We start from the raw sequence: 24,837 nt of genomic DNA, 5'->3' as shown, positions 1-24,837 counted from the left end.
TGTTTGAGCCTCTGGAGGGCGTAATTAACATGCGAAATGCTGAAATTTTGCATGAAGTGTTTTGTTCTAACAACTGCGCTAACTATGGTCTGAATCAGTTCACATATATCTCCCATATTAGCTGATCTACCGATTTTAGTTCTTGAGCCTCTAGAGGGAGCAATTCTTATCCAATGTGGCTGAAATTTTTGAACAACGACTGATCCTATAACCTTTAACACACATGTTTAATATGGTCAGAATCGGTCCATAACCTGTTATAGCTCCCATATAAACTGATCTCCCGATAATACTTCTTGAGCCACTATAGGGCGCAATTCTTATCTGATTTGGCTGAAATTTTTCATAATGAACTCCACTTTGGTCTCCAACAGCGTAATCAAGTATGGACCCAATCGGTTTATAACTTGGTATAGCTCAAATAACAAAGCAATTCTTATGCATTATTTCGGCCAAAGAACTTGTTATAGCCCCCATATATCTCATGACTTACACATCAGTGCCAAGTTTTATCCGAATCCATTAATATGGTGATAAAGACCAGCCTAAGTACCGATATCCCGAGGGTACATTTTAGCTGAATCCATGATGTGGGTACCCAAGATTCAGCCCGGCCGAACTTAGCACGCTTTTACTTGTTATACCCTCCACCATAAGATGGGGGGTATACTAATTTCGTCATTCTGATTGTAACTACTCGAAATATTCGTCTGAGACCCTATAAAGTATATATATTCTTGATCGTCGTGAAATTTTATGTCGATCTAGCCATGTCCGTCCGTCTGTCCGTCCGTCCGTCCGTCCGTCTGTCTGTCGAAAGCACGCTAACTTCCGAAGGAGTAAAGCTAGCTGCTTGAAATTTTGCACAAATACTTCTTATTAGTGTAGGTCGGTTGGTATTGTAAATGGGCCATATCGGTTCATGTTTTGATATAGCTGCCATATAAACCGATCTTGGGTCTTGACTTCTTGAGCCTCTAGAGTGCGCAATTCTTATCCGATTGGGATGAAATATTGCACGACGTGTTTTGCTATGATATCCAACAATTGTGCCAAGTATGGTTCAAATCGGTTCATAACCTGATATAGCTGCCATATAAACCGATCTTGGGTCTTGACTTCTTGAGCCTCTAGAGTGTGCAATTCTTATCCGCTTGGAATGAAATTTTGCACGACGTGTTTCGTTATTATATCCAACAAATGTGCCAAGTATGGTTCAAATCGGTCCATAACCTGATATAGCTGCCATATAAACCGATCTGGGATCTTGACTTCTTGAGCCTCTAGAGTGCGCAATTCTTATCCGATTGGAATGAAATTTTGCACGACGTGCTTTGTTATGATATCCAATAACTTTGCTAAGTATGGTTCAAATCGGTCCATAACCTTATATAGCAGTCATATAAACCGATCTTGGGTCTTGACTTCTTGAGCCTCTAGAGGGCGCAATTCTTTTCCAATTTGAATGAATTTTGGCACGTAGTGTTTTGTTATGATATCCAACAACTGTGCTCAATATGGTTCAAATCGGATCATAACCTGATATAGCTGTCATATAAACAGATCTGGGGACTTGACTTCTTGAGCTTCTAAAGGGCGCAATTCTTATCCGATTTGGCTGAAATTTCGCAAGACGTTTTTTATTGTTACTTTCAACAACTATGTCAAATAAAGTACAAGTCGGTTCATAACCAGATTTAGCTGCCATATAAACCGATCTGGGATCTTGACTTCTTGAGCCTCTAGAGGTCGCAATTATTTTCCGATTTGCCTGAAATTTTGTACGACGGATTCTCTCATGACCATCAACATACTTGTTTTTTATGGTCTGAATCGGTCTATAGCCCGATACAGCTTCATATAAATCGATCTCCCGATTTTACTTCTTGAGCCCACAAAGAGCGCAATTCCTATTCGAATTGGCTGACATTTTACACAGGTCTCCAACATAAATATAATTTAATTGTGATCCAAACCGGACCATATCTTAATATCGCTCTAATAGCAGAGCAAATCTTTTCTTATATCCTTTTTTTTTTTGCCTAAGAAGAGATGCCGGGAAAAGAACTCGACAAATGCGATCCATGGTGGAGGGTATATAAGATTCGGCCCGGCCGAACTTAGCACGCTTTCACTTGTTTTTCTCTAAAATGGCTCAAATAGAAAAGATCATCGGATTAGCATCTAGCGAATTAAAAATTCAATGTGTGGATGACGAAATGAAGCGCGGACCTTGATTTTTTAGCCATTCTTGGTTTACATTTTCATTGTATGACGGCGCCGAGTTTTGTTAGTACTTCCATTGTCTACGACCGAAATATTTGCGTGCCCTCGGTCTCAATGCAGCTTCCACAATATTTTTTCGATAATAAGTCAAAAATACTTTGACACCACGCTTGATAAATAGAGTATTCGATTGTAGAGCGGCCTAGAGCGGCGGTTACGACTGCCCGTAATATCACTTGAGATGGAAAACTACTTCGGGTGGCCGTTCGTAGGCTCATATTCTAATAAGTGCGCTCGGTTAAGTAAACACGATCATGTTGGGAGTTTACAAACTGCTTAATTGAGACATGTTTTTTGTCAGAGAACACGATGTTTGGAAATTCACCATATTATTTTTTTGTTATCTTTTTTATGCTTTGGTGTATGATTCATTGGCCAATCCATTTCCAACCAACACCATTGTGTTTGGCTCCTTACGAGTACCATTATAACGATTTATGGTGTGATAAATAAAATTTTTTTTTACATTGAGGTGTTTGGGTTCGCTAACAATAGCTGGTTGCAATTTTCCAGCCAAATATAACGCAATGACACTATTGCGCTTGAACCCCATCACAAATAACTTTCTTTTTAAATAAATACAGGAGCAAATGGTTTTGGTGACTTGTAAATTATGTACTGAGCTGTAAATAAAGCAAATATCCCCAAGCTGTCTTTTATAGTTTGACAGAAATACCAGTGTAAACTTGATACCATTTCGTATCAGCTACCCTGTAATGTATTAACACCACCTGTACTAGGAACTGCCTTTCATATTTAGGGAAATGTGTAATCTGTGGGTAAACCTTAAGCGGTATATAAGCTTCTTCTTCGAGATAAAGCCATATGGACAACGGGTGGTCACGATTTGTGGGATGTGAATGCTCCAAGATTATGTGGCCAATTCTAACTTGTGGCGGTCTATCGCTTTGCTGTCTTTGGCTAGAACAGATGAAAATGCCAATAAATAAAATGTACACAGCATAAGCAAAGCAAATGTGGCCAAAATACTGGTATTTCGATTTCAAAACAGGTGTTGTTCCTCCGTTGATGGCGGTACTGAGAGAGTTAAATGCGTTGACTATTCCAAGGCTCGTCGTTCAATATCAGCGTTGAACAGTGGGATGAAACCGAAAAACACGGGTAAAAAATACGCCGTGTGGGAACGGGTAGAGATATCTCTTTGAAATATGGAGTGGCTAGAGTTGAGGTCCTGGCGAGATACCCAAAAAGGGGTATTTTGGGAATTTTTGGAAAAAATTAGGACAGAATTTGTTTTTAGTTTCTTAAACAAATTGAGGGTCCCATGACATAAATATATAATATAATATAAATATAAGGGAGAAAGTGGCACAGAAAACGCCACAGGGGGGATTTTATTGTCAATCCTTTGCGTGACCACCATAAAAAACCAATTATGGATGCTGACTGAGGAGGGATTTGAACCCGTCTGCTATGCAGACGATGTTATAATACTTCTAAGGGCTAAGGATCTGAACCAGCTATGCAGAAGGGCCGAAAGTGTCTTGCATATGACATATCACTGGGCTAGGGGTCCCTATGTTAATCCAGAGAAGACAGAAATCTGCATATTTACGAGGAAGACGAAGGTGGGCCTATTTGTCGCAAGAAGTTTCCTCAATAAATTTCGATATCGCATACAAGATACTCTCGAGCGTACTGTTTGAATGATTAAAACCTAAAGTCAATGAGATAATTGGGCCCTATCAATGCGGCTTTAGACCAGGGAAATCTACCCTGGACCAGATATTCACACGGCGTCAAATCCTGGAAAAGACCCGAAAAGAAAAAATCAACACCTGTTATTTAGTTCTGAAGCATGGGTACTTGTGAAAGCAGATGAAGCAGTGCTTGGAGTATTTGAGAGAAAGATTCTTCGTAAAATATATGGACCAGTTTGCGTAAACGTAGAATATAGGCGACGTATGAACCACGAGCTGTATGACGACGAAAGCATAGTTACACGCATCAAAAAAAAAAACAAGTAAAAGCGTGCTAAGTTCGGCCGGGCCGAATCTTATATACCCTCCACCATGGATCGCATTTGTCGAGTTCTTTTCCCGGCATCTCTTCTTAGGCAAAACGGGATATAAGAAAAGATTTGCTCTGCTATTAGAGCGATATCAAGATATGGTCCGGTTTGGACCACAATAAAATTATATGTTGGAGGCCTGTGTAAAATGTCAGCCAATTCGAATAAGAATTGCACCCTTTGGGGGCTCAAGAAGTAAAATAGAGAGATCGATTTATATGGGAGCTGTATCGGGCTATAAACCGATTCAGACCATAATAAACACGTATGTTTATGGTCATGAGAGAATCCGTCGTACAAAATTTCAGGCAAATCGGATAATAATTGCGACCTCTAGAGGCTCAAGAAGTCAAGATCCCAGATCGGTTTATATGACAGCTATATCAGGTTATGAACCGATTTGAACCATACTTGGCACAGTTGTTGGATATCATAACAAAACACGTCGTGCCAAAATTCATTTAAATCGGATAAGAATTGCGCCGTCTAGAGGCTCAAGAAGTCAAGACCCAAGATCGGTTTATATGACAGCTATATCAGGTTATAGACCGATTTGAACCATTTTTGGCATAGTTATTGGATATCATAACAAAACACGTCGTGCAAAATTTCATTCCAATCGGATAAGAATTGCGCACTCTAGAGGCTCAAGAAGTCAAGACCCCAGATCGGTGTATATGGCAGCTATATCAGGTTATGAACCGATTTGAATCATACTTGGCACAGTTGTTGGATATAATAACAAAACACGTCGTGCAAAATTTCATTTCAATCGGATAAGAATTGCGCACTCTAGAGGCTCAAGAAGTCAAGACCCAAGATCGGTTTATATGGCAGCTATATCAGGTTATGGACCGATTTGAACCATACTTATCACAGTTGTTGGATATAATAACAAAACACGTCGTGCAAAATTTCATTCCAATCGGATAAGAATTGCGCACTCTAGAGGCTCAAGAAGTCAAGACCCAAGATAGGTTTATATGGCAGCTATATCAAAACATGGACCGATATGGCCCATTTACAATACCAACCGACCTACACTAATAAGAAGTATTTGTGCAAAATTTCAAGCGGCTAGCTTTACTCCTTCGGAAGTTAGCGTGCTTTCGACAAACAGACGGACGGACGGACGGACGGACGGACGGACGGACGGACGGACGGACGGACGGACGGACAGACGGACGGACATGGCTAGATCGACATAAAATTTTACGACGATCAAGAATATATATACTTTATGGGGTCTCAGACGAATATTTCGAGCAGTTACAATCAGAATGACGAAATTAGTATACCCCCCATCTTATGGTGGAGGGTATAAAAACGGCTGCGTTGCCTAGGTCATGTTGTCAGAATGGATGAAGAAGCTCCAGCAAATAAGTCTTTTGAAGGCAAACACGGTGGTACACGCAAACCGGGAAGACCAAAAGCCCGATGGAAAGATCAAGTGGTGGGAGACACCTCGAAACTTGGTGTCAGAGATTTTAGAATGAGTGCAGAAGATCGAGGCGCTTGGAACTTTATTCTACGTTCGGCTAGTGGAACAAATATACTGTCATAGCCAATTAAAGAAAGAAGAAGATCTTGGATAGAAAACTGAATTGGAAGTGTCACATCAGGAGCGTACTGAGAAGGCTCACTGATGTTGGGCACTATGTTGACGGGCCGTAGGCTCGACATGAGGCCTGAATCCAAGGATAGTCCACTGGCTCTACAGAAGTGTGATTAGACCAATACTTACTTACGCCTCAGTAGTTTGGTGGACTGCTATGGAGAAAAAGTGCAACGTTAGGACCATACAACAGGTTCAGAGAACATGTTATCTTGGCATAGGTGAAACTATGAGAACCACGCCCATTAAGGCACTGGCGACTATTCTCGATATCCGACCCATTGACATACAGATTAAGTGTGAGGCAGCCACTGCGGCTATGAGACTTAAGGCGATGGGAGAATGGATTGATGATGGGAGCAGCTCATATCATCGCGGTATTATCGAGTCGATAGGAAACCTGGAGGGAAGGGAAGAGGTTTCCGATCGGATACCTGAGGCGACACTTGAGGTCGAGTGCGAGGCATTGCTGCCAGCGGCATAGTCTTGGTTTGACGGAACCCTAGTATTGCCGTCTGGAGGTTCATGTTACACGAATGGATCAAAGGCTGGGAGTCTATATTGAGAACCCAGGGACTGAGATCTGTTTTAGACTGCCGGACCATAATACAGTGCTGCAGGCAGAGATCCGGGCGATCACGGAATGCGTGAGGTGGTGTGGTACTAACGCGAGGACATCGAGTGTGAACATCTTTACGGACAGTAAAATGGCCATAACGGCAATAAAAACCAGGACGATAAGGTCTGAAAAGGTCTTTGAGTGTTAGAAGGGGATAAACGCCTTCTCTGAAGATGGCACAATCCGCCTCTTTTGGTATACCGGGCCGCAACGGTGGCGGTGAAGGCCAGAGAATTGCTGTCGATAAACTTGGTTAACCCGAAGCCTTTCGGGTCGACGCAGTCCGATTAAAGGGAGTGGGCGCCAAACGCGCATGTTACACTGTGGAACAGCGAAACAGTCGGTAGGACGGCGAAAATCCTATGGGGTGATCCGGATCATGAGAGGACGAGGCTATTACTGAAAGGAAGTAAGAATGAGGTCAGTATAGCTGTTGGTACAATAACGGGACACATAGGGCTACGAGCTCACTTATGAAAAATGGGTGCGGCAAGTGATAGCATGTGTAGGGCATGTGGGAAAAATTATGAGACGTTGAATTATATCCTATGTCATTTCCTGGCTTTCGCGGCTAACAGACACCGGTACTTAGGTGGGGACACGATACCAGACATGAAGCAACTTAGGTGCGTGGTATGGAAAACAATTAAGGGTTTCGTAAATAGCACGGAATTCCTAACTTAAAATTTTCTTTTTCGAGGTTACTTTTTAGTTTTCAGAGCGCACTGCAAGCCAATGTGGTGGATTAATATCAGCACCCTCTTTTTAACATAACCTAACCATTCCAAAGCTCGTCGTTCATTATTATTATTATTATTATTACAAGACGAGCTATTGTAAACTTAAACCCTTTATTTGTAGGAATTTTTGAGCACTATCCAAGTTTTGGAAATCGGACGACAAACGAAGATTTATGGAAATTTTGAAATTTTTGGAACACCGCAGCTGTAGCCATTCCATATTTAAAAGAGAAATCTCTACCTGCTCTTACTCGAAGTATTTTTACTAGTTTTTTGATTTTCTTCCACTGTGCGTTGGTTTATTCTTCAGATTTATTTATTTTCAAAAAAATAAATTTTTGGCAGCATTTTCTCAATTTCCGTTTTTTTATTAGAATATTCACTGGAACACCACACTGTTCATCGGTAACAAGGAATCCCATATTTTGGAAAAGTTTACAGCAAAGTGAAACTTCATGAGCATACACCGCCTCATCCTGATGTATGGATGGGATCGCTGGGTGTTTACACCACCACTCCACACGACACAAGTGCATCAACTCGCCACTTCAGCTTAGTTCCAACTTAGCTCATTCTAATGCTGTGCATTGGTCCATGTTCGACGATGTATTTGATGTGTTGTCTGATAAGTGAGTGAGTGTTCTCTGTATAGACTTTTCATTTTGTCCTTGTTTTGGGACTGCTGTTTCTTTTTTTTGTGCCTATTTCCTTTTTGTTTGGGACATATCCTTTGGTGACTGGTTGCATAGAGGGCCTAAATCTATTGAAAAATTCTATGCACAAATATGATGACATGTACAACACACTTTTCGGTAAAACGGAGCAACAAAATGCACTAGCATATGAGGAAGCACTGTATTATTTCTTGCTCAGGAAGTGCAAGGCATCCTAATGCATTGTTCTGTTTATATTTTCTTAAGTCAGAACTTGAGCCATCCATATTTACAGGATAATGTGCTTGTGAAAGAAGATTTTTGTTTTTGCTGTTCATACTGCTGTTAGAATTCTGTTGTACTTGGAACACCCATTTATCTGTTGATAGAGATACACGCATCAAAAGAAACCCTCGATGAAACATTGTGTTCACGTTCATCTAAGAAGTAGTGTTTTTGGAGATATGTTTCAATAGAGGCTACAAGTTTTGGTGAAAGCTGCATTTTCTTGAAACCTTTTCAAAAGATATGATTATTGGCAGCTTAACAGATGCATTAAATTTTTGCTTACATTTTACAATTGTTTTTTAACCGTACAAAAATATATGTTTATGAATTTGTCCCAGCTGAATCCCCGGTAATTTTATGTTCATATATATGGAGTGATAAATTAAATCCTGGCGTTTAATATTTTTAGCCATAGGTTTAATCACAGACCAAAGTCTCCGATGGAAGTCGAACCCACGATAGTTTCGTCTTCTAGATATTTCCGTCTTCTAGGGCTATTGCTGTAAAATGGGTATCGCAACTTATCCCAACTACTGTTTAGGGGAGAGACAACACCAGAACGAAGATTGGCCTTTCTGTTGGAAAGATTCCAACAGCGGTTTTGTAAATTTGTATTATCATAGATTTATCGTTCAATTTTTATCGTTAGTTTGTCGTACTCAATTTATCATTCAAATTTGTTCAACGACCGAAAGGCCTTAACTTCGACTGTTACTGTTCTCAGCGGCTCAATCTAAACCACACGAGCCGATGAAAATGGCGGCGACACAGTTTAAGTAAAAATGTTATTTGAAGGCAGTGCTTAGCAAGAGGAGAAAATCACTACATTAGCTTTACGTCTATCCATTATATTTATACCAAATAAAAAATACCAACTTCATACTACAAAATACACTGCTTTCCGTCCGTCTGTAGAAGTAAGATAATTTTTTTACCACAGATAGTCGATGATGGGCTATGTTGGCCTTTACATTGATAGATCACCCATACAGACCGTTATGGTGATTTAAGATCTCGAGGTTACAAAATACTCATCCATTATCAGATTTCGATGATGATGGTGACCTTTCTCGATATTGAAGGGACATTTAATTAGGTGGAGATAGGGTCGATTGTCGCCGCACTGCACCACACCCGAGTGTCTCCCGGTAGACGGATAATATGCTTCGCGCGGCAGGACGAGAAAGGGTGGTCAGAAGGCCGATGACAAGAAGAACGCCTCAAGAACTCAAGGAGGGGTGTCCTCGCTGATTCTCCGGAACCTGGTGATAAACGAAGTCCTATTGCATCTCGAGGCTACGTACATGCCAAAGGGTCATGAGTTCAAGAACAATGGCTAAAAGTGCGTGGCGGAGTGTTTGGGGGACTAAACGGACCCATAGCTCATGTAGTTGCATTGGCCTGGGTTCCCGGACACATAGGTGTTCTGGGAAATGAGAAGTCGCACGAGTATGCCTGGAGGGGATCCATCACGGCAAGCATACCTGTAGCTAGTCTTTTTCCGAAGGCGGAGGTGAAGTGGGACTTTGAGGATGGATGTCGGATTGCCATAACACTCCGGCCAGCTACTAACCAGAAGAGAACGATAGATTTGTTGACCCTAGATAAGGAGTCACTGAATACGATTGCTAGAGTCATAACCGATCTCTATACGATAAGCCATAGGGTATAGGGCGTGCATGGGAGTCCTTCACAACGACTACTGTGGACGATGTCTTGATAAGGATGAGGAGGAGAAGGAGACGATCGAACTCCTGCTCTGATCATGCCCGAGTCTACAGATACATCCTTTCTAAGATGGAAAGTCTCCTCCGATCTCGGCGAACTTGCAAATGTGTCTCTGGGGATTCTCCTCAGATACGTTGATAAGACGGGTTTGATTCGACGAGAGACACGACAAAATCTTCAATACGCAAGTGTCTACTTGAGTGAGTGTGGGCTTATGCTCCAGTAAAGAACTCGCGTGTTGACATGATGGATAGGTTACTCCCTCTTTTAATTCTATATTTCTTGTGTTTTTCTTATCTCGTCATCATCCTGTCTTCTCTTCGGTATGGAGCGGCGGGCACAGGATTTCATTGTAATAATTTTTCACCAGGTCTTCCTTATCTTTTTTCTTCTTTCTGGCCTCCGAGTGAACTCACCTTTCGGGTGGGCTACCCATTCCGCCTAAGCCTAAGGTTGAGATCGGACAATAAAGAGATATAGCTGCCATATAGATTGATGTCCCGATTTAAAGTCCAAGGCCCATACAATGCTCAATTATTACCCGAATTAGTTGAAATTCGAAACAGTGAGCTATACGAGACTTCTGTGCCGAGCTTGGTGCAGATTTCATAAAATTTCGCTGGTATTTGTAATATAATATTGTGTCGTATTAGACCCCTAGTCTTAATCTCCGAATATGATGTAGATCGGTAAATACACAGACATAACTGTCATATACACCGATCTCCCTGTTAAAGTTCTTAGGGCAATAAAAGGCACAATTATTACCTGATTACGCTGAAATATGGAAGAGTGAGTTGTGTTGGGCCCCTCAACATGGCTCCAAATCGTATTAATTCCCCGTTTTCAACAAAATTTGAAAATGTGAGTTGTTCTCTCTAAACGACACAATCCTTATCCGATTTGTATGACAGTTTTTAGCTATTTTAATTGTTTGTCTATAAAGAGATACCGGGCAAAGAACTTGACAAATGCAAACCATGGTGGAGGACATAGCATTCGGCTCGGCCGAACTTAGCACACTTTTACTTGTTGCTTGTTAATATTACCTTTTGTAATGCATTCCTTTCCAATAAAGAAATGCAACTTTGTAGCCGATTAAAGAATGTTTGTTTTCCTTTTACATTTTCTTTGATTTCATTCCAAAATATCTCTCCGTTTTATGAGAGACCTAAGACATGCAGAACATTTCGTTGGGCTCATTTGCTTCTGACCCTAAAAGCCCCAAGACTCATTTTCAAAAAAAAAACAAGCCATAGAATATTGATGGGCTTTTCGTTTTCCATTGACAGCTTTTATGTAGGCTGTTGAAGAGTTGATTTTGTTTTCTTTAGGTTTCCTATACCCAAAAAGGCCAACCAAGCACTTTAATGAAACCCCTCTTATAAGAGTTTTACCCAAGTTGGTGTGGTGTGAATTTTTGAAGACGAAGAGAAAAAAAATTAACCACTTTGGGTGTTGGGACATTCTTTTTCCATTCCTCAATCTTAAAAGATGGAGGTGTGCAAACGCGGATATCAGTTTACTCAAAAGAACTTTTAGCCGCCAAGTGCCGCCAAGCTGGCTGGCCCAAGAGTTGGACTCGTAAAAAAAAAAAACAAATACGAAAAGAAAAAAACAATTTTAATGATAAATTATATAAAACAGCCACAATATTTTGTTGGTTGGCCTGTAAATTTCTTTTCTTATTTCGATGTTTAATTTTTCCTTTAAAGCTTCAAGTTTAAAACAGGTATAGCTACCCAAGTAAATCGTTGTGGCTTGCATGTGTCCCAACCCTTTTAGGTGCATTCGGAAGAGGTGCACTGCATTCAAGATCCATCCAAGCGGATTTAATGAATGAGGATGCGGTGTGAAATGATCATCCAAATATCTCAAGTTGAGCGACTCATCAGCAGTGCACATTTGATAAAACGATGGATTGTTTAATTGACTTCCAAAGATAAGACTACAGAGATTTTAATATTGCAGCACGAGGAGTATAGTAAAAAGTTTTATGGACATAAGTGTGCCACATATTGGTGATCCTTTTTTTCGTTGCCAAATAAAATGTTTACCATTATGGGTTAGATGTAAATATCATTAGAAATTAATAGTGTGTATAGTAGCCAGCCGTCAGCTTAGTAAATCGCGCTACTATTTGGCTTGCCTCTGAATTTAGCGCGGTAATTCATGAATACCTTTAAATAAGCTTTTTTGCAAAATTATGACTATGGGTTTTCAGGTGTTGGGATTATTAAATTTTTTTTAGGAGTTTTATACCCACTACCTTGGACAAGAAACTTAATTGAAAGTGTCACATTCGGGAGCTCAGGAGCATATTGAGAAGGCTCACAGATATCCGTCACTATGTAGACAGGCCGTAGGTTCAAAATGGGGCTTGATTCCTAGGATAGTTCACTTGCACAACAGGAACGGGATTAGTTTGTTGGACTGCGATGAAGAAAAAGTGCAACGTAAGGATAATACAACAGGTTCAGAGAACATGTTGTCCAGCTAGGGTTTTCATTGCTTAGTTTTTAATGAAAAAAATTTGCTTCAATACCTTAACTTTTTTTTTGTGAAAGGGGCATATTTTAGAAGGTTTTAAAGTGGAATTTTAACAAGATATGTCAACCTAAACGGGTGCCATTTGTACCTTAAAATAGGCAATTAAAAAAAAAAAAAAAAATTGGAAAAAAACCCTCTAGTTTTATAATTCCAAAGCCCAATTCCCTTTGTTTGGCACATGTTTTCTTACCCCATATGTCCCCTAAATCCACGAAATTTTTTTTTTTTCATTTAACAATATTGGTAGTCTCCACAGTAAATTTACAAAAAATGCGGATTTGAAACCATCTTTGGGTATTTTAAGAGATTTTCGTACAAAAATTCGGGCAGAATTAATTTTTAGTTTTTTAGGGACACCTTTATCTACAAATTCAAAACGAATTTCTAACGTATTGGTTGCCCAAAAAGTAATTGCGGATTTTTCATATAGTCGGCGTTGACAAATTTTTTCACAGCTTGTGACTCTGTAATTGCATTCTTTCTTCTGTCAGTTATCAGCTGTTACTTTTAGCTTGCTTTAGAAAAATAGTGTAAAAAAGTATTTTTGATTAAAGTTCATTCTAAGTTTTATTAAAAATGCATTAAAAAATTCGCAATTACTTTGTGGGCAACCCAATATCTCTAATAGTTTTTGTATACTATTAGAGATTAGGATGGGGGTATATTCATTTTGTCATTCCGTTCACAACACATCGAAATATCCATTTCCGACCCCATCAAGAATATATATATTATTGATCAGCGTAAAATCTAAGACGATCTATACTTGTCCGTCCGTCTGTCTGTTGAAATCCCACTACAGCATTTAAAAATAAAGATATTAAGCTGAAACTTTGCACAGATTCTTTTTTTTTTTTGTCCCTAAGCTGGTTATGTTCGAAGATGGGCTATACCGGACTATATCATGATATTGCCCCATATAGACCGATCCGCCGATTTACGGTCTTAGGCCCAAAAAAGCCACATTTATTATACGATTTTGCTGAAGTTTGGGACATTGAGTTGTGTTAGCCACTTCGACATCCTTCTTCAATTTGGCCCAGATCGGTCCAGATTTGGATATAGCTCCCATAAAGACCGATCTCTCGATTTGAGTTCGTAGGCGCATTTATTGTTCGATTGTGCTGAAATTTGAGACAATGAGTTGTGTTAGGCCAGTCGATATCCTTTTTCAATTTCGTCCAGATCGATCCAGATTTGGAATTATCTAACATATAGACCGATCTCTCGTTTTAAGGGTTTGGGCCCATAAAAGGCGCATTTATTATCCGATCTCCCCGAAATTTGAGACCGTGAGTTATGTTAGACCCTATGACCAGATTTGGATATAGCTGACGTATAGACCGATCTCTCGATTTGAGATTTTGGGCCCATAAAAGGAGCATTTATTATCCGATGTCGCCGAAATTTGGGACAGTGAGTTAAGTTAGACCCCTCGATATCTTTCTGGAGTATGGCACAGATCGGTTCAGATTTGGATTTAGCTGGCATATAGACCGATCTCTCGATTTAAGGTTTTAGGCCCATAACAGGCGCATTTATTATTCGATGTCGCCGAAATTAGGGACAGTGAGTTAAGGCCCCTTGACATCTTCCTGGAGTATGGCACAGATCGGATCAGATTTAGATATAGCTGCCATATAGACCGATCTCAGAATTAAGGTCTTGGGCCCATAAAAGGCCCAAAGTCGTCGAAATTTGGGACAGTGGGTTGTGTTGAGCCCTTTATCATCCCTCTTTAATATGGTCTAGATCGGTTCTAATTTGGATATAGCTGCCATATATACCGATCTCTCGATTTAAAGTCTTAGCCCCATAAAAAGCACATTTATAATCTGATTTCGCTCAAAATTTGACCAAGTGACTTATGTTAGGCTTTGCGTAATTTATGGTTCAGATCGGTCTACATTTGGATATGGCTACCACAAAGACAAATATTTGTTTCTACGAAATTGAACAATGACTTGTACTTATTAGACTTCTCAATATCCGTGTCGAATTTGACCCAAATCGGACCATATTTCGATTTAGCTGCTATGGGGGCATAAATTACGCATTTTTCATCGGATTATGACAAAAGATGGTATACATATATACCCGAGGTGGTGGGTATCCAAAGTGCGGCCCGGCCGAACTTAACGCCTTGAATGAATTGAATGTTGGAGATCATAGTATAAGTCATTGTGTAAAATTTCGGCCAATTCGAATAAGAATTGCGTCCTTTAGAGGTGCAAGAACTAAAATGGGAGCTGTATCAGACTACAGACCGATGAAGACCATATTTGACAAGTATATTGAAGGTCATGGGAGAAGCTGTTGTACAAAATTTCAGCCAAGTCGGAATAGAATTGAGCCCTCTAGTGGGTCAAGAAATCAAGATGGGAAAATCGGTTTATATGATAGCTATATCAAAACATGGACCGATATAGATCATACACAATCCCAACCGACCAAAACTAATAAGAAGTATTTGTGCATAATTTCAAGTGGTTAGCTTTACAAAGTAAAGCGTGCTATCGATAGACAGACCGTCGGGCGGAGATGGCTAGATCGACTTAAAATGTCATGACGATTAAGAATATATAATTTTTGGGGTCTTAGACGAATATTTCGAGGAGTTACAAACAGATTGACGAAATTAGTACACCCCTATCATATGGTGGAGGGTATAAAAACATGTGCCCAAGTGGGGGTTCTTGGCTTTGGCAATTTTGAACTCGAGGGGTTTTCCCACTTTTGATAATAAGAAATTGCCTATTTTTGAAGTACTTATAGAACCCGTTGACATATATTATTCAAGACTCACTTAAAAAGCATATTCAATATATATTCCCTTCACAAGCAAAAAAAAAACTAAGGTGTTTAAGTAAATTTTTTTGCAAGAGATCAATAAAATCAATAAATAAAAATACTTTTTGACAAACAATGCAAAATATATACTTTTTTCACATTATTTTTACTTCCAAGTTGTATAACTTTTAACTGATTAATCAGATGTGGTTAGTTTTTGCTGCAATGTCGTAAATACCTCAAATCCAACTCATGCATAAAAATTAAATTCGAACCACAAATGCATTCGAAAATTGTAAAATTCGAAGCCAATCTCGGCCAAAATGTCAACAAATAAAAATAAAAACTCGTATATCCCCAAAATCAGTGGAGATACTCGCACTGTACAACTCAAGCAGACTTTTTATAGGGATTTTTGAGAACTATCCAACAACAAAAAAGAATTTTTAAAATTGGGCCGCTATTAAAATTTGGCAGTCCGAACAATTGTTCCGAAATATCGAGGTGAACAAATAGGGGCCCGCCCCCAAAGCGCCCGAACAATCTAGGGCATTGAAATTTTGCACTCTCGCTGGCACCACAGCTCTAATCTTTTCAAATTTCAAAGATATATCTCTAACTGTTGTCAACACGACATATTTTTTACTAATTTTTTTCGATTTTCTCCCCCTTGTGCGCCCGCTCCACTTAACAGTTCAATCGGTCGTTATTTCTTGACGACCTGTATGCTTGGGCACAAGTAATAATTTTTATACCCTACACCACCACTGTGGTACATAGTATTATAGATTTGTGCATTTGTTTGCAACGTTAAGAAGGAGAAGAGCTAGACCCATTGATAAGTATACCGATCGACTCTGAATCACTTTCTGCTTCGATTTAGCCATGTCCATCTGTGAGTCCATGTATTCTTGTAATCAAAGTGCAGGTCGTATTTGTTGTCCAATCACCACGATTTTTGCACATATCACTTTTTTGGCCCAAGGACGGACGCTATTGATTTTGGTAAAAATCGGTTCGGATTTAGATATAGCTCCCATATATATATATCGCCCGATTTGCGCTTATGAGACTGTAACAAACACAATTTGTAACCGATCTGCACAAAATGTGGCACGGGTTGTTTTGTTACTGATCTTAACATGTGTGCGAGATTTCATCAAAATCGGTTCAGATTTGGATGTGTATTTGGATTTATCGCCAGATTTGTACTTATATGGCCGTAGTAACAACAATTTTCAAACGATCTGTTTAATAGTCGGTGCAGATTTAGATATAGCTCTTATATGCATATATATTTATATATTGACCGAATTTATAATTGTAGGGTAGGTGTAGGGTATTATTGTAGTAGGTGTGTAGGTGTATTATTGTATATAGTCGGCTCCGCCCGACTTTTGCCTTTCCTTACTAGTTTAACTAATGTTTTACTTGTGCGGAAGGACTTTTGTCCTAGGACTTCGACAAAGTTAAAAAAGTTTCAGCGATAATAAGAAGTTAATACGTTTTGACTAATCTTACCAACCTGGTTATTTAGTAATGAGAGTTTTTGCTGGGCAGGACATAAGATTTTGCGCACTAGTCATTTTTCGTTTATTTGTTTGTTTATACACTCGTCTTGTTTACATTATATATTATACTCTATACAATAGGATGAAAGTATAACAATCTAGTCATTCCATTTACAGTACCTCGAAATATTTGTAACTATATAAAGTTTCGACATTCTGAGTCGACTTAGCCTTGTCCGTCCGTCCCTCTGTCAGTCTGTGGTCGATCGTGTGAAGCTAGCTACTTGAAATTTTGCACACATAACTCTTATTGACGTAGGCCACTGGCGATTGCAAATTTGGATATAGCCCCCATATAAACTGATGCCCCGAAATGACTTATTCAGCTTCTAGAGGGTGATTCTCAGATTTGGCTGAAATTTTGCATAATGAATTCCGTTTTGAATTTCAACATTCGTCTATTCATTCACGTATAGTCAGAATCGGTAAATAATCTTATATAGCTTCCATATCAACCGCCTAATTTGTACTCGATTTGGCTGAAATTTTACACAGCGAATCGGCTCACAACCTGATACAATTCCCATATAAACCGATCTCCCGAATTTTTTTCTCGAGCTCCTAGAATACGCAATTTTTTCACGATTGAGTTGCAATTTTGCACATAAACTTCGAGTATGACCTCCAACATAGAGTTGGCAAACAACCGATATTAGCTCTATTCAATAATTTCCTTCTTAACTATCGATAGTATCGACAAAGACCCCATGAGGTATATGTATTCTTGATGACGTCATGACATTTTAAGTCGATCTAGCCATGTTAGTCTGTCTGGCGTCCGTCTGTTCGTCCGTCTGTCCGTACGTCTGTCTGTCCGTCCGTCTGTATGTCCGTTCGTTTGTCTGTCGAAAGCACGCAAACTTACGAAGGAGTAAAGCTAGGTTCTTCAAATTTTGCACAAATACTTCTTATTAGTGTAATTCGGTTGGGATTATAAATGGTTCATATCGGTCTTTGTTTTGATATAGCTGCCCTATAAACCGATCTCGCATCTTGACTTCTTGAGCCACTTGAGAGGACTCAATTCTTATCCAATTTGGCTGAAATTTTGCATGACGTGTTTTGTTATGATTTCCAACAACTGTATTAAGTATGGTTGAAATTAGTTTATAACCCGATAAAGCTGTCTTATAAACCGATCTGGGGTCTTGACTTCCGATTTGGCTGAAATTTTGCATGACGTGTTTCTTTATCACTTCCAACAACTGTGCCTAGTATGCTTCAAATCGGTCTATAACCTGTTATAGGTGCCGTATAAATCGATTTGAGATTTTGATTTCTTGAGCCTCTAGAGCACGCAATTATTATCCTATTTGGCTGAAATTTTGTACAACGGCTTCTCCCATGACATTCAAGATACGTGTCAAATATGGTCTGAATCGGTCTATACGCTGATACAGCTCCCCTACAAACCGATCTCCCTATTTTAGTTCCTGTGTTCCTAAAGGGCGCAATTTTATTCGATTTGACTGAAATTTTACACATTGACTTCAACTATGGTCTTCAACATTCAATTCAATTAGCATAGCAATTCTTTTCTTTTATCCTTTGTTTGTCAAAAAAGAACTCGACATATGCGATCCATATAAGATCCATATAATATAAGATTCGGCCCGGGCGAACTTAGCACGCATTTACTTGTTTCATCATTATACACAGCAGATGATTCTTATCGACTGAAAATGGAAATGTACAGAGATTTATGGTGAAATTTTGCGTAGAACATTTCTTTCTTAAACACCATTTACCCATAATAAATTTTAAGGTTAACTTCAAGGGCCACTCGAAAAAACACGAATTTAAAATGAGTACCGCACGGACTGGAACTTTGAGCTCCGAGGTATGGGAGTTCATCGTTATCATGAGAAGCTCAGTTGAGAGCTACCGGGTATTGGTTGCGAATTGGCTATCGAGTGGAAAGTCTAAATGAGAGGCCGGTCACCAACGGCTCCTGCTTAAATACTGAGTGTCTATGGTGCTCAATATGGCAAGGCGAATAATTTGCGTCTTTTAATAACCTATGGCCATGCCGTTACTGAGGCGATCTAACGAACTTGTTTAGCTATAGAAGCTCGACGATGATCGATACAAGTAAATATGTGGCTATTACAACAACAAACGAATAGCATAACTTTCTTGTGGAGATTTGAGAATAGAAAAAAAAATAGTAAAAATTCTGCATTTTAAGAACGGGTAGATATATCACTTTACGGTTCAGGCTGCCGAATTTTCATTTGTAGTCCAATTTGTAAAACTCTTTTTTTTTGCGCTGGATAGTGTTTAAAAATCTGTACAAAAAACTCAGCTTGAAATCTATAATATCCATACATGATAATTTGAGTATTTTTGTGAAAAAATGCGGGCAGTATACATTTATTGGTTTTATACCCACCACCATAGGATGAAGGTATATTAATCTAGTCACTCCGTTTGACACACCTCGAAATATTGATCTGCGAACCCATAAATTATATAAATTCTAGATCGTCTCGACATTCCGAGTCGATCTAGTCATGTTCGTCCGCCCGTCTTCGAAATTTCGATAACGATCGAACGCGTAGAGCTAGACGCTTGAAATTTCGCACAGCTGCTTTTAATTGATGTTGGGTATTGCAAATGGGCCATATCGGTTCGGATTTAGATATAGCCCCCATATAAACCGATCCCCCGATTTGACTTCTTGAGTCCCTAGAAGCCTCAACTTTCATCCGATATGTCTAAAAGTAGGAACAATGACTTCAGATATGACTACCAATATCCACAGCAAGTATGATCCCAATCGGTCTATAAACAGATTTAGCCTTAATTTTCATACGATTTGGCTGAAATTTAGAACAAGGACTTGTGTTATGGTTTTCAACATCCATGCCAAGTATGAACCAAATCTTACTATAAGCCCATCCCTGAGTTCTTGAGCCCTTAGAAGCCTCAATAGATTTTGGAACAAAGCCTTGAGTTATGCCTTCCAACATAGGCCCCATATACACCGGTCCCCGGATTTGACTTCTTCACCCCTTAGAAGCTTAGATTTTCACCTGATTTGGATGAAATTTGGCCCAAAAACCTATCTTATGACTTATAACATCAGTGCCAAGTTTTATCCGAATGAGTCAATATGGTGATATAGGTCCCCCTAAGTAATGATATGTCGATATGACTTCTTGAGACCAAAATAATTCAAATACAAACTCAGTTAATAAGGGTACATTTAAAGCGGAATCCATGCTGGGAGCCCTTAACTCGGCCCGGCCTAACTAAGCACGCTTTTAGTTGTATTTAGGGTATTCTAATCTAGTCATTCCGTTTGTAACACCTCGAAATATTCGTCTAAGACCCCATAAAGTATATATATTCTTGATCGTCTCGACGTCCTGAGTCGATTCAGCCTGGTCCGTCCGTCCGTGTGTTCGTCTGTCGAAATCACAATAGCCGTCGAGCGCGTAAGGCTAGCCGCTTGAAACTTTGTACAGATACTTAATATTGATGGAAGTCGTTGGAGAGAGATTGTAAATGCGTCGTATCGGATCAGATTTAAATAGATATAGCTCCCATATAAACCGATCTCCCGATTTGACAAATACGGTCCACATCGGTCTATAACCTGATATAGCTCCCATATAACCCGATCTGCCGAATTAACGGTTTTACTTGTTTTAATTGAAACAGAAACACAAATAAAAAAACATTTTTGACTTCAGAACTGTATAAATTTTAAATGGATAGCCGGATTTGGACTGTTTCAGCGGCAAAGCCATTGTACATATTCTCATCAATCCAAATTACGCATTAAAATGAGAATCGAATCATAGACTTACTTTTTCGTAGGGTCTTGAGCACTATCCAGCAAAAGAATAATTTTGGAAATCGGACCAAAAATATATATATATATATATATATATATATATATATATATATATATATATATATATATATATATATATATATATATATATATATATATATATATATATATATATATATATATATATATATATATATATATATATATATATATATATATATATATATATTTATATATATATATATATATATATATATATATATATATATATATATATATTTACATGGTTAGAGCTGAGGTGTTAGGGAATTGGGTAAGTTCTTCAACTAAAAAACATTTTCAGACTATGTTATATAGTTTGAAATTATTATTTTGATTTTCAAGTTAATGTTTTTGTTTTTGTTTTTGTTTTGTTTTGTTTATTGATACCAGACATCACAAGATAAAAATCTTATAAGTGACGATGCCGGTTTAAGGAATGGATTACATCGAATATGTGTTAAGAAAAATATAAATAAAAAAGTAATTATATTATAAAATTTATCATAAGAGAATTTTTTTAGGAATTATACTTTAAATATAGTGTTTGAAAATTGTTTTCTTGAAAAGAGTAGCATTACTTATGGTTTGGATGTTGGATGGCAAATTGTTCCAAAGACGAATACTGTTGATTAAAAATTGTTTTTCAGAGTTTGAGGTTCGGAAGCGTGGTAGAATGATTTTTAGTCCTCTGCCAGATCGAGCAAAATGGAGATGATCATAAAGATATTTTGGCTGCTTAAGATAGATTATTTTTTGCAGTAAAATAACGCATTTCGCTTTGAGGAGGTTTTCGAAACTAATGTCGAATATTTTGTGGGCGAATTGAGAAATTCGGTCTCTCCTTTTCTTATTAAATATGTAGCGAGCAATGTTATTGTAGCTTACTTTTAGTTTGTTGAAGTCTCTCGAATCACAATTTGCGAAAATTTCACATCCATAAAGTAGAGTAGGTATAAGGTAAGATTTCGCTAAAAGCATACGTACTTGAAAAGGTGTAGAAGTCCGCACAGACCACAAACTTCGCAGCATTCCTTGAACTTTACCAACAGCTTTGTTTATATGATTAGTCCAAGTCAGTTTGGAATTGAATATTACACCAAGGTTGCAGGATGTATCAACAGTTTCTATTACCGAGTTGTTCAAAGTAGCTCTTACAGGAGGAATCTGGGTGGTTGATCGTTTTAAAATTTTCATCAGTTTAGTTTTTGACGGATTTAGACAGAGACTATTTTTACTCGCCCAGTTCTGGATTTCATTCAGATCGCAATTAATATTATTTATACATGATTGTACGCAATTTGGTTTAGCGCTGGAGAAAAGCTGAACATCGTCAGCGTACATTTGCACATTACAATGCATTGGAATATCAGGTAGATCATTTATGTATACAGAAAAAAGTAAGGGACCAAGGATAGAGCCCTGCGGAACACCTCTAGGTACATCAAGTGCCGCAGATGTTGTATCACCGACATTGACGGATTGACGGCGTCCGGTAATGTATGATGAAATCAGTTTACAGGCCGGTTTGGAGAAAAAGAAAAGTCTGTCAAGCTTCGAGATAAGAATATCATGGTTCACTGTGTCAAAGGCTTTACTGTGGTCCAGTAAAACCAGAAATGATACCATATTATTATCCATATTTTGTCTCAATTCTTCCACAACGTCAATTAATACAGTAGAGCAGTTTCTTTTTGTTCGAAAACCAGATTGTCTATAATTCAAAAGACCTCTGAAACTCAGGAAGGCATCTATTTGAGTATTTATAATACGTTCCAAAGCTTTAGAGAAAAACGGCAGGATAGCAATCGGACGGAACTCTGAATTCTGTTTGGGTATCGGTATAATTTTTGCCAATTTCCAGTCTGTTGGGAACGTTGACTTTGTAAGAATGTTGTTATAAATGTGTGTAACAAATGGAAGTATTTTCGGCAGTACCAATTTGGCAAATCTAGGATGTATGCCATCAAATCCCATTGCGTCAGACTTTATGGTTGCAAAACTTTGTAAGACTTCTTCGGGACTAACACATCTAAACGAGAATGTGTCTTCAATCTGTGCTGTAGAAATATTAGAATAAGTGTTTGTGCCAGGGTCCACAGTATTTATTTTCAAAAAGTTTTCATTTATCTCATCTAGGTCAGAGATAGAAAGACAATCAGTGTTGGTATTGGATTTCGATCCAATTCCGATGTTCCTTATTTCTTTCCATTTTCGCTTACTATCAATTGCATTTTCGAATTTCCTTTTATAGTACTGCTTTTTGGACTCGTTAGTCTTTTTGAGCACATCTCTTCTAGCGGATTTAAACGTGTCATACAGTGTAGGCAGTCTATAACGTTTCCATCTTTTATATGCCAAATTTCGAACGCTGGTCAAGTGCTTGATTTCAGGAGTAAACCATGGCTGTTGTTTTCTGTTAGTATAAATGACTTTGACAGGAACGCATGTGTCGTAAATTGAGCAAAGGTTATGATTTAGGAAGGAAACTTGTTCGTCAACACCTTCCATATAGAAAATCTCTTCCCAAGGTACTTCATCTAAACTTTGATGCAGAAGTGGCCAGTCAATGTTTTTGAAGTCGCGATATGTCGATGTACAAACAGTGGGATTAATTTCGAAGTGGTATGTGACGAAAAGCAAATCATGCTTGGAGAATGCGGGGGCATCTAGCTGATTGTAGAGAGATATTTTGGACAAATGGCTGACAAAGAACACATCTAGCAGACTCGCGTTACTTCTTGTGAAGTGAGTTGGTGCGGAATCATTCACAGGAAGTAGCCCTAGGGTTTGCATTGAGTCGGCAAGACAGCGCTCAACAAGCAAGTTGCTATTAAAATCACCAGCTACGATTATATTGTCGTACTCGATGGAAATTATATCAATAGTTTCTATTAATTCTTCAAAATCTATTGATGAATTTGGTCTGTAGACGCAACCCAGCAGTAATCTTTTCTTGTCATCAGATAAAAGTTCCAGAAATAAGTATTCAATGCAGGAAGAGCGGTTTGACATACATTTGAGAGAGCAGCTTATACCATGTTTGATATATATAGCTACCCCGCCGCCATGAGTATGACGATCCGCTCTAAACAGTTTGTATCCCGTAACAAGAAAAATGCTGCTATCGATTTCAGGATGAAACCACGTTTCAGATATACAAATGGCGTCGATGTCGGAGTTAATAAATGTATCGCGAAACTCATCCATTTTGTTATTAAGACTTTGGGCATTTATGTGCACCAGTTTTAGGCCTGTTTTTTGTTTTGATAGTATTCGTATCATGCATTTTAAGTTGTCTTTGGAACATTGTTTTGCTCTATCTAATATTATAAGAAAAATAAGTAATGCTACAAAGGTTTGTATAGTTACTTAGGACTACAATGTGAAATTTACTTAAAGTAAGTGGTGTAACATTTATTTTTTCTATGCAGGAAATCAGTGAGTAACAATTTATGTAAATAATAATAAAAAGTTCGAGTAATTTATATATTGAGTCATGAAATATTTTAATTTTGATCATTATTATTGCTGGAATATTCTGCTGGCATGTTGATTGGTTCAGGACCGCCGCGAAAAAGATTGATTAATTTGCTGGTACTATCAACCATGATAGGTGGCTCATCTTTTGTTCTTTTGACATATACGAGGCCACGGAGACTAAATGTTGACTCGATGCATTTTTGCCGTTTTAGTTTAAGTGCATTTTGAAGTATTTTGTAGTTATAACTGGTAAGATTTTCGTTTACATAGATATGTTTATCGGAATCATATCCCACATGTTGTAGTTGCAATGCAGTTTTATGACTTTTTTTGAACTGCGATATATTTTTTAAAATAAAGTTTTTATCAGAGGGTGATGTTAGATTCACCATGATTGTTTCTGGAGTGTCTCTATTTTTATTAACATTGCAGACTCGATAAATTGCTCTGATGGTTGGAGTAGCAATGTTTAGATTGTTGCAAAGAGTGTCAAAAATTTGAAATAGATTTTCGTTATTTGTATAAGGGATACCGTTTATCCGAAGGTCACTCGCAACGTGTAAATTTTCGTGTTTTTGTTGTTGAACTTTTAGTTTTTCGATTTCATGTTTTAATACACCTATATCCTGGTTCATGTTTTC

The 24,837-nt window shown here is 38.4% G+C and overlaps 1 protein-coding gene across 1 annotated transcript; it reads right to left on the bottom strand.

Moving 5' to 3' along the window:
- Positions 1 to 8,127: 8,127 nt before the first annotated feature.
- LOC131997284 (uncharacterized) lies at positions 8,128 to 23,923 on the bottom strand. The gene is made up of 2 exons (XM_059367975.1): positions 21,736 to 23,923; positions 8,128 to 8,324 (listed from the first exon to the last, which is right to left on the bottom strand). The coding sequence occupies exons 1-2, from the start codon at positions 23,921 to 23,923 to the stop codon at positions 8,128 to 8,130; spliced, it is 2,385 nt and encodes a 794-aa protein (XP_059223958.1).
- Positions 23,924 to 24,837: the final 914 nt, after the last annotated feature.

Source organism: Stomoxys calcitrans, chromosome 1 (genome assembly GCF_963082655.1).
Source record: "Stomoxys calcitrans chromosome 1, idStoCalc2.1, whole genome shotgun sequence".
In the NCBI taxonomy this organism is placed as follows: Eukaryota; Metazoa; Arthropoda; class Insecta; order Diptera; family Muscidae; genus Stomoxys; species Stomoxys calcitrans.
The sequence above is the reverse complement of the archived record's forward strand: the minus strand, read 5'-3'. Positions and strand labels throughout refer to the sequence as shown.